General features: G+C 28.8%; 4 protein-coding genes across 4 annotated transcripts; 2 read left to right on the forward strand and 2 right to left on the reverse strand.

Annotated features, from left to right (window-relative positions):
- Positions 1–508: 508 nt before the first annotated feature.
- Positions 509–5284, reverse strand: SWR1 (chromatin-remodeling protein SWR1; the record flags this gene model as incomplete). The annotated part of the gene is made up of 1 exon (XM_011274063.1): positions 509–5284. The coding sequence occupies one exon, from the start codon at positions 5282–5284 to the stop codon at positions 509–511; it is 4776 nt and encodes a 1591-aa protein (XP_011272365.1).
- Positions 5285–6211: 927 nt separating this feature from the next.
- On the forward strand, positions 6212–7345 carry BN7_5362 (RNA-binding protein; the record flags this gene model as incomplete). The annotated part of the gene is made up of 1 exon (XM_011274064.1): positions 6212–7345. The coding sequence occupies one exon, from the start codon at positions 6212–6214 to the stop codon at positions 7343–7345; it is 1134 nt and encodes a 377-aa protein (XP_011272366.1).
- Positions 7346–7693: 348 nt separating this feature from the next.
- On the forward strand, positions 7694–8248 carry BN7_5363 (NADH dehydrogenase [ubiquinone] 1 beta subcomplex subunit 8, mitochondrial; the record flags this gene model as incomplete). Its single annotated transcript, XM_011274065.1, has 1 exon — positions 7694–8248. One exon carries the CDS (start codon positions 7694–7696, stop codon positions 8246–8248), a length of 555 nt encoding a protein of 184 aa, XP_011272367.1.
- Positions 8249–8707: 459 nt separating this feature from the next.
- On the reverse strand, positions 8708–10165 carry NAM8 (Nam8p; the record flags this gene model as incomplete). Its single annotated transcript, XM_011274066.1, has 1 exon — positions 8708–10165. The coding sequence occupies one exon, from the start codon at positions 10163–10165 to the stop codon at positions 8708–8710; it is 1458 nt and encodes a 485-aa protein (XP_011272368.1).
- Positions 10166–11764: the final 1599 nt, after the last annotated feature.

Genomic DNA, 11764 nt, shown 5'->3' on the forward strand with positions numbered 1-11764 from the left:
AGCTTTTATCGTTGCAATGGTCCTGGCAAAATGTTTTCATGTGTCTATTGTTTACATTTTGTGGAGCCAATAATTAAGTTAAAACCCAGCGTTGAAGTTTTATAACTTTTACCAACTCACATGTACTGTAGTATAGATTTATCAAGCTACATTATATTGATAATTATAACACTTTGGTATAAGCTTAAGGATAACTATGATATAATTGGTGTAAGATTATTTGAATTGAAAGCGAAATCTCCAAATTATTTAGTAACAGTTTTAACGATTTGTAATGATTAATTTAACTTAATCGAATTAATGAATCAAAGATAAAAAATTTTCGCCCCTAACTCAGCTGATCAATTTATACAATTATAAGAAAGTACATAGTAAATTTAATAAAACTCCAACAAGTGTGATTATTCATCTCAAAACACTAGTTGATACTCATGACATTAAAAAATATTGTTCGTAATTAACTATTAAGTATATATCTGATCAATCATAATAAACACTAATTCTTTCCTTAATCATAGTAATGTCCATTGGCAATAAATCTAATCATATATTCATCAATGTGACCATAATTATCATCATCATCAAATTCATCACCTGCAATACCAACTTTATTATCATTAGTAACACCAGGTGTCCCATTTTTAGAATTAGCTTGTGTTGATTTATCTTCATCAAATTCTTCATTATCTAAATCTGCTTCTTTCATAGCTTCTTTAGCTGCTGCTGCATCTGCATCATCTTCAGCTTGTGCCAATACATTACCAATTTTAGTGGAATCACCAAATAATGGTTTTTCATCAAGTAAATTATCACCATCACCAATTTCTTCACCAACTAAATCTTTAACAGATAATTTACCAAAATAATCTGTATTGAATTCACCTTCTTGAATAACAACATTATCTAAATGTCTCTTTTGATTAGCCTTCTTCAATATATTTGATTCAATGGTATATTCACTAACAAATCTATAAATATGAACATCTCTTGTTTGACCAATACGATGACAACGATCTTGACATTGTTTATCCATGGCTGGATTCCAATCCGAATCATAAAAAATAACAGTATCTGCACCAGTAAGATTAATACCTAACCCACCTGATCTTGTTGATAATATAAATACTGTGATTTTTGGATCAGAATTAAATCTTTCAGTTAAAATTTGACGATCTTCAATCTTAGTAGCACCATCTAATCTCATATATCTAATACCCATAATATTTAAAAATTGTTCTAAAACATCCAAGACTTTTGTCATTTGTGTGAAAATTAAAGCACGATGACCACCATCTTTTAATTGTTGTAATAATTTTGCTAATTTCTGTAATTTACCACAATCATATAATAATAAATTTTTATCAGGGAATTGAATTGATAATTTAGTTTGTAATTTATGAAATGGATTTGAAATCTTATTATCATTTGAAATTAATTCTTGTTCTAATTCTTTTGTAACTGATAAATGTTTCATATTCATAGTAACAACAGCAGGTGTAACAAATGCAAATCTATCAATTTCTTCCTTCATTGATAAAATTCTAGTTTCTAAAGGTTTTATATATTCTTCTTGATGAATAGATTCTGTTTGAACTGGTTCAAAAATATTCAACATTCTAAGGAAACTATAGCCATGAATTGGTACTCTATCAGTTCTTAATTCATTTAAATAAAGTGTATGTTTCAATTTTTCTAAAAATTCCAATTTATTTAAACGTTTTGAATATTTATAAAATTCTTTAATATCAGAATAATTTGATTCAACAATATCAGATGATAATGAATCTTCTAAACTTTTGATTTGCTTTATAAGTGATTCTTGAATACTTGCTTTTTGAATAGATGATCCTTGATGTCTTGTAAATTCATATTCAAAAGTTGTAAAAATTAAATTAACAACTTTTAAATCAATTTTTTCATCATTATCTTTTAAATGGAACAATTTCTCCACTATAGAATTTGTAACTTCATAATTTGTTGGAATTGCCTGTGAAATGGCAAATGATGTAGTAATTGGTCTTTCTTCAAATAAATCTGGATGATTACAAACTTTTCTTAATTGCATCAATGCATTAATAATTGAAATATAATTTGCATTTTTCAAAGTTTCTCTTGTATCACTTCTTGCCAAATATTCATGATATAATTTATATTGTCTCTTGGATAAACGACAATAAACAACATGTTCATGTTTAGCAGGCATTTGAGCTTCAACATCTGCTTTTAAACGACGTAATAAATAAGGTCTAAGGACTTGATGTAATTTATGAACAGTTTTTTTAGTTTCTTCATCAACTTCTGAATTATCACCACCTTCAATGATTTTATCAACTGGTTTACCAAACCATGTTTGAAAATCATCCAAGTTTGCAAAGCCTGATGGCATGGCTTGATTAACTTTTGAAGAAGGCATCAAGAAATATAATAATGACCATAATTCCATGATATTATTTTGTAATGGAGTACCTGTTAATAATAATCTATTTTCTGTATTGAAATTTAATAATGCATTCCAACGATTAGATTTAAAATTTTTGATATTATGAGCTTCGTCTAAAATCATATATCTCCAACGTTTTCTTCTAAAAATTTGATGATCTTGAACAACTAATTGATAAGAAGTTATACAAACATGGAAAGTATCAGGTTTATTCCAACCTTTTCTTTTATCTTTTCTTTGTTGAGGTGAACCATAATAAACTAAAACTTTAAAACCTGGAGCAAATCTTTTAAATTCCATTTCCCAATTTAATAAAACAGATGTTGGAACAACAATTAAATGTGGACCCCAAATTTCTTTATAAACAGCTAAATAACATAAAAGAGAAATTGTTTGAATTGTTTTACCAAGACCCATTTCATCTGCAAGAATACCATTGGTATGATTATTATATAAACTTGCCATCCAATTTAAACCTTGTTTTTGATAAGTTCTTAAATTACCTCTTAATAATAAATCAGGATTTGGTACATCAACAACACCATCATTTGGTTCAACAGAAGTTGATCTTGATTTTTTAGTAGATTCTTCAACTTCTGTTTTATCAATAACATCAGGTGTTGAACTTGGAGTGGAATTTTCTTTAGTTTCTTCTTCATCTTTTTCATCATCTGCATTAGATTCTTCATCTTCTTCAATTTTTTCATTATTATCTGAATAAGTTGCACTTTCATCATCACTTTCTTCTTGTTGAGGAACTGAACCAAATAATGAAGCTAATCCACTTGGTTTACCATCATCTTCACTAACTTCTTCATCTGATTCTTCTTCACTTGATGATTCGTCATCTGAATCTAATGAATCATCACTATCCAACATCGAGTCTGATTCTTCATTAGCTTGTTTTATAGCTTCAAGTTCTTTTTCAGTTAATTCTGGTTGAACAATTTCAGTTTCTTCTTCTTCTTCTCCTTCCTCTTGTTCTTCTTCTTCTTCTTCACTTTCTTTTAAATCTTGTAAATGTGCATATTTAGCTCTTAACTCCTCCACTGTCAAATTAGCATCTTCTTCATCATCAGGTATATTAACTTCATTTTTAGCATCATCATCTTCATCACTCAACATTTCCACATCATTATCAGCATCATCTTGTTTAGTCATTTGAGCTTCTAATAATTGAGTTGAATGTTCCAACATTTGACTTAAATGTTCTTTACCTTTTATACGTCTTAATTCTTCAGCTTCTTGATTTTTTAAAATTTTATAAGCTCTTTCAGCCAACATCCATCTTTTTTTAACAACTTGTACAGCATTTCTTGCCAAAGTTTTAATACGTCTTTCTTCTTCCTTTTTAGCTCTTTCTGCAGCACCAGCAGCTCTTTTAAAATGAACTTCAATCATATTAGCAATTTTTCTTGCTCTTTGGATACGTGATTTTCTTGAATTTTCAAAAAGTTTAGACATATGAACAGCTTGACCAACTAAATGATCATTATGAGTATGTTGATTTAATAAAGGATTTCTGAAAGGGAATGGAGGTGGAACTTTATGGAAATTGAATTCATTATCAATAGTTAAGACATTATTATCAACAGCTTTTTGGATTTTGGTAATTAATGATTGTTGTTCTGAGATATGTTCATTGTATTCTTCTATTGTGATATCTTCATCTAATGATTTATAAGATTTTAAAAATTCATCAAGTGAATTGAACTGTGGTTTGGGGATATGATCAGGATTTGTGATTAAAGGTTTTGGTAATGAAAATTTAAATTTAACTTTGGGTATTGAATCATTAGGGAAAAAAGGTGGTGGAGTTTCAATGTCAAACTCTGAATCTTCATCACTTGAATCTTGTTTGATTTCAACATCTTCACTATTTTGATCTTCTTCCTCATCTTGTTCTTGCTCAATTGGTTCCTTTTTGATATTTTTAGAACCAGGTTTTCTTCCACGTTTCTTTGGTTGTGGTGAAGGTTGTGGTGAAGGAGATCTAGGTTTTCTCCCTCTTCCTCTTCCTCTTCCTGTTGATGATGGTGGTTGTGATGGAGATGACAGTGATTCATTTTCTTGCTTTATTTTTGATTTAGCTGGTGATTCTATGGGATGTATAATGATTGATTTACCCTTTCTTTGAGGTTTATGTTCTTTAGTTTGTTCAATAAGGAAATTATCTTCATAAAATTGAGAAGGATTAAATAATTCAGGATCATATTGAATACTTAATTCATCAATTTTTTGTTTTAATGGATCAATTTGTTGAACCCTTGAACTATGTCTTGATTTTCTACCATTGGGTATTGATTTTTGATCTTTATTATTATTATTCCAAAGATCATAATCCTCTTCAACAAAATCATGATAATATTTTGATGGTTGAGAATCAGGATCCCAAGTTGCTAAAGAGGTAAATCTTTTCAAATGGAATAATTCTTCAGTTAAAAGCGAATGTTTTGATGATAAATATGCTAATTGATCTATACCAGATAGATTTTGAATATTTTTTTGATGAGATTTCAATGATCTAGAATCTTCAATGAAGTTTGAATCTTTAGTTGATTTAATTATTTGATTTGAATTAAGCCCATTATGTAAATGTTTGTCACTTTTTTTAGATGATTTACCATTTGGTGTTGAATTTGAACTCCCATGGTTATATTTCCTAGCTAATGAATAGTTTATATTACTTCTCCTTCTTTTACGATCTTGAAGTTCATCTTCTTCTTGATCATCATGATCATCATCATGATTTGGTGTTTTGATTTCCGATTCATTAGAAACTTCACTATGACGACGTACTCTACCACTAGCTCTTTTATTGCCAGGAGTTGAAGATCTTGACATTGTGCCTTTTGATTCCTTGTCTTATATGATGTGTTGTATATGTAGTTTAAGAATAACCGCCAATTTCACACACACAGGTCCGATTGTTTTTAGTGATGATGGGTCTCCCTTTTGAATGGTAAATTGATATGTACAAGAAAGGATATGCCCACTTTTTCTTTGGATTGAACAGCTAGAAATGAATGTAGCAATGGATAGTAATTGAACAAAAGTAACAAACAAGAACCTAAATAAAACCCTTTGAATCAATGTTTTCTAAAGTATTAAAACACTGATAATTTGACAATTGAACAATTTCCTTCCACTAAAAAAACAATCGCGAATTTTTAATTTCCCACTTAAAAAAAAAATCAAAAAAATTTGCCTTCGAATTTTTGAATTTTTGAATTTTTGAACGCGATTTTGTTTGTTGCGGACACGAACGAATATGGATTTTGATAACAATATTATAATGAAAGGGAAGGAAGAAGAGAAGTATCATATTATTGTTGTTGGTGGTTAGTGTTTGTTTGTTGTATTTTGTATTGTGAACTTTTCTCTGTGGAATTGTTGACTGGAATATGCGTTATCTAGTTGTATAATTGGATACACTTCTCAATTCAAAATGGTTCTCTTCAGGGCAATATATAGTACCAAAAACTTGAATGAATAGTAGACACTCAAATGAGGTGTACATGTCAGATACATCAGATTCTTCACAATGTATTCATCTTTGAATGCAATTTTCGTCTGTGTACTTGATTCTGTGCTCAAAATATCACGTACCCAATACTAAAATAATGTGTCAGAATATTTGTACTTTTTCATGAATCGTTTTGGCACATTTTTGAAAAAAAATTCAAGATCGCTTTAAAGTATGAGACATAAACAATTTTGAAAACCAGCATCACAACACATTCACAACCCAAACAACAAGATATATATTGAATGTTCACAAATGCATCGAGTGTACTACGAGCTGTAATACATCCAGCTATACCCACTCTTCAATATCAATGTCTTATAAGATCTTTTGGAACTTTTGGAACTGAAGCTGTATTTTTATCGGGTTTACCACCAAATATTAATCAATTCCAATTGAAAAAATTTTATAAATATAATACAACTGGTTTAAAAGATGTTCAGATTTTCAATAATTCACCTATAGGTAAATCTCAAACAACTGGATTACTTTTATATTATAAAAAATCTCAAGCTTATGATGCTATTAAAAAATTAAATAATGTGGAAATTTCACCTGGTTATCCTGTTGAATTAAAATTAAAACCAATTAAATTTAATAATTCAAATAAATTACCTCATTTAGAATCAAATAAAACCCCAATTCAAAATTATAATGAAAAATTACATGGGAATGATATAGATGTTACCCAAAATACCAAAACAAATAATACAGATCAAAATACAACATTATATATTACAAATTTACCGAAAAATATAACTATAATGAAATTGAAAAGAATATTTGGTGTCTATGGTATCGTGTTAAACATTGATATTAAAGTTGATTTGGATGAAAGTATTGCAAAAGTTGAATTTAAACATAGTGAAAAGGCAAATGAAGCTAAATTTCAATTATCAAATATTTTAGAAGGGAAAGCTAAAAGTTTATTCAGTGGTAGAGTACCTAAAATTCAATTTGAAATTCAACAATTATTTCAAGATAGAAAATCTATAGATTCAACAAATAATACTAATCCAACAAAGAATTCAAAAATTAATTTTAGTCCAATTTTCAGAAACGATTTTAAAATCAAATCAAAAGAAGAAGAATTATCAGATTCAGAAACTCAAGAACAAAGATTCCCAAGAAGTTTTAAAACTTTATCAAATATTCAAAATATTAATATTCCAAATTTAAAATTAGATTTAAAATTTGAAAAAAAATTCATACCAGGATTAACAAAATCTTTAATTGAAAGAAATAATGATATAATACGGCCTAGAATGACTCAATTAAAACAACCAACTACTTATAATACTTTGAAAGGTCAGATTGATGATTATTATAGAGGTAGGAAATATAAAAATCGTGTTATGAGTCCTGATTTTTATAAATGAAATTAATGAATGAGAACTTGCATTTTGAAACGTGTGTATATAATACGAATAATATAGATTAGCATCATAGACCTTATCATTTAGATTCCCAGAACATCCCTATGAACTATATAATCGTTAAAAACATAATCACCCATTTAAGTAACAATCCACAATGATTCAAGTACTTTATACATAGTTAATATTCACTTATACCAATGACAGTTTATTTTCGCGTCAGGACGGGGCTGATAACCATTTGGAAAAAAAAGCCAATTTTAAACTGGGGAAGTTGACCACAAGCAAAACATAAAGGAATAGTAAAATAAAGATCTTGATATTCATTCCCATTGGAATAACACTAGAACAATGTTGGGAATCAGATCATCATTCAGACAAGCTTCTATAATCAATAGATATGGATCATTGATAAGATTTAATAGTTCTTTACCTTCCAAATCTTCCTCAAATTCATCCCCTAATGAATCATCATCAACAACAACAGAACCAGAAGATTATACTAAAACTAGATCAATTGATGAAATCAGATCAGCAGATTTCACTCCAGAACATTATCCAGATGTCAAAAGAGAATTATATCAACATAGAGACCCATATGAAAATTGGGATGATGTTCAAAATAGAAGAAATTTTAATGAACCATTACATCCAGAATTTGAAGCTTTATCAATGTGGTCACCAGATTATTATAGTCATGTTTCGGATTGGACTGCTGTTAAATGGAATTTAATGTATTTTAGTTGTTTTGGGATATTAAGTGGGATTATTTATTATTTGTTTCCTCCTGAAAGAATTAGTGTACCAAGAAATTATCCTCATAATGGATTAGCTAAAGCTTTTGGTGCAAGAGATGAAGATGAAGCTGTTTTATATGGTGCGAGAGTTGATAAATCTGCTTCATGATTAATCTTATTTATTTATACTATTTATTTATATACTATTTATTTGGTGTTCATACACCTTTATTTATTCAAACTATTTATTATGACACATGTCAATATACATTATTTATTACATTATCGTAAGATATATATATATGCGTATATGTAATTATATGTAATTTAAATTATATAAACTAAAACTAAAACTTAAAGTACTTATAAATAAATTATATGACAAAAATAAAGTTTTATAACTAAATGATAAAAAAGGACATTAAAAAACTTTTATATAAAGAATAATGTTTTGCAAAAAGAAAAAGAATTAATATATATGGAAAAATGAGAATGAAATGATGATTAATTTTTTTTAAAAAAAACTTGATAAACAATAAAAGATAACAACTTGCATAACAAAAGTATTAAAAAACATTGATTTAAAAGAAGAAGAAATCATAAAAAAGGACAATGGGAGGTGGGACGTTTAGGCAAAGATATAACCATTTGCATTTGAATCAATGGTATCTAATCTTCCATCTTTTGCAGCTAAATATAATTCATTTAATCTTGATTGATCAGCTGAAGAAATTGGTTCACTTTGATCTTGATTAAATTGATTTGAATTTTGAATTTGATTAATTCCAAAATTTCCAAATGTTGGTTGTTGAACTTGTTGTTGAAGTTGTTGTTGTTGTTGTTGTTGAACTTGTTGAGGAACTTGTTGGAAACCTTGTGGTTGAACAGTTTGATTAAATTGATTTGGAAATTGTGGTGATGGATTATAACCATATAATAAAGGTAATTCAGGTTGTTGTTTATAACCTTGAGGTTTTGGATTAGAATTTGATCTACCCCAACTTAATCTAATTCTTGAATTACCAATTGGATAACCTTGCATCTTAGAAATTGCTAATTCTGCAGAAGATCTTGTAACATATTGAACAAATCCACAACCTTTCCCTACTGGAATTTTAACATATGTAATATCACCAAATGGTTGGAAATATAATCTTAATTCATCTTCTGTTACGATAGAAGATAATCCACCAATAAATACTGTAGTATTATTTGGATCTGTAAATTGAGTTAATGGAGGTTGATATTGAGATTCTAAACCATTTAAGATTTGTTGAGATGGACCTGATGATGATGGGATTGAAGATTGTAAAGGTTGTAAATTATTATTAAATCTTGATCCATTGAAACCTTGATTACCATTGAATCCACCACCTTGTTGTTGACCTTGTTGTTGTTGTCTATTTTTTGGAACAGCAGTTGAAACTCTAATTGGACGACCATTTAAAATAGCACCTTGCATTTCAACCAATGCTCTTTTTTGTTCTAATTCATTTATAAATCTAACAAAACCATAACCTTTTGAACCACCAGTTAAAGAATCAATCATAATCTTTGTACCAGAAACTGAAGGATATTTTGAACCAAAATATTCATAAAGAATAGTATCAGAAACATCTGGAGCTAAATCACCAACAAAGATAGAAACTTCATTACGATTATAACCTATTGAACCATTATTGTTATTGTTATTGTTATGATTATTTGAATTTTGACCACCACTTGCCCAATTTAATTTTAATGATTTATTTGTATTTGGAATTTTTAATCCATTTGAATTAAGAGCATTTGAAGCTTGTTCAATATTTGGAAATTCAATAAAACAATAACCAGCATTATTAAAACCTTGTTGAATTTTTTCCTTAATTAATTTAACATTAATATTATTAAAACCTAAAGATAACCAAATTGATTTAATTGAATTTTCATCCCAAAATGGATCTAATTCACCCATCCATAATTGGGAACCATTGGACCCGTTGGAACCATTGGATGGTTGTTGTTGTTGTTGGTATGAGTTTAATGAAACAGCAGGGGATGCAGATGAAGGATATTGATTATAACCTTGTTGTTGATAGAATGACATGACTTAATTAAACAATGGTAAAGAAAGTAATAAACAAAATAAACGAATTGTATGATGTATAAATGTAGAAAAGACTAATATAATTTTGAATTGAATTGAATATAATGTTGTTTTTAAATCTTTTTTTTGAGATGTTCTTGTTTTGAATTGAATTGAATTTATCTTATATAAAACAAAATGATTATAACTTTAGCAAAATAAGGGAGAAAGAAATCAATGTGAAAAACCAAAACTAATCAAACCGTTACAAAAAAAACAAATGAAAACAAAGAGATGAATGTGTGTGTGTCTATGGAGTGTGTTTCTTGTATGAAAATACCTTTTTTTTGGCTTCTTTTTGTTGTTATTGATTGATTTGTTACCTTTTTGCCTTCAGATCAATATGGAGAACAATTGGAAAAAAAGATCAACACAAATTAAAGGGTTTCTGAAAGGGAGATATGAATTCAATTGAAATGAAAAGCTTTTTGAAATCAAATTCGAACTGAACAGAATTGGAAATCAAATGATAATGCAGAAATGAGAAAGATCAGTGTTTAAGTTCAAAGATCTTTTGTTTTAATTGAATTGTTGAATTGTTGATTGTTGATTTAATTGTTAAGATTTTATTACAAATGTTAAAATTTTTCTTATACGGCCGTGATTTTTAAAAGGTTGTTGCGCGCTGGACGGAAGTTGGGAAGGGATTTGGAAAGGAGTCCCGGTGGGTGGTAGACAGACTAGGCAGAGACAATTGATCGTGTGAGTCAGAGATTAGACACTGACAGGCAGGGAACTAGAAGGAATATAGACAGAGCGTAGAAAGAATAGAAGGGAGTGGAAGGAAAGAATAGAAGGATTAGAAAGAGAATTTAATTGGCGTTACACACTTGTCTTTTGAGTTATTTAACAAGTTACAACCGATGGGACCGAGTGGAACAAGAAAAATTGACAATTGGAACAATTGTATAAATATCAGACCCATTATAGCTACGTAACGGTTATCATAACAGACATAGTCTCTTTTAACACAATGATACAATATTCAATGATTATTTCATTATTTGTTAATTGTTGATGTTTAATTGATGTTTTGTTGAGTTACTCTTTCCGGCTCGTATAGTTTATATCGATGATCCGTTTAATAATAACCGTGAATTTGTATTACAGCGTATAGCATATAAAGGGTAGATACTAGAGTCGCTTAAGATCTAGATATTAGTGATTATAATGTATGACACAGTATTGCATACCATTATTGCCCATGTCTAATCTATCAACTACCAGCTACTACCCTCCACAATTAACCATAATCAAATGCTCTTCGCTTATTCTGATCCAGGGATCCTCATCAATATCAGTCCCTTGAAATCCGAATATATAATGACACGTTGAATCAATGACAGATTGTGGGACCAAAGTATTATGTAATATAATTTGCTTATGTGCCACCAACGTCCCGGATGCTCGTTTTTTTGTATGGAAAAATTCCGATCGCTAACAAAATTTCGACAGACCTCCAAATTTTGGCCCAAATTTCCAGATTTGAGACAAAAATTTGCCAGAACACGACAAATGTATATAGACAATAGAAGATATGAATTTAAATAGTAGTATTAT

This window comes from Wickerhamomyces ciferrii, contig 00210 (assembly GCF_000313485.1).
Source record: "Wickerhamomyces ciferrii WGS project CAIF00000000 data, strain NRRL Y-1031 F-60-10, contig 00210, whole genome shotgun sequence".
Taxonomy (NCBI): Eukaryota; Fungi; Ascomycota; class Saccharomycetes; order Phaffomycetales; family Wickerhamomycetaceae; genus Hansenula; species Hansenula ciferrii.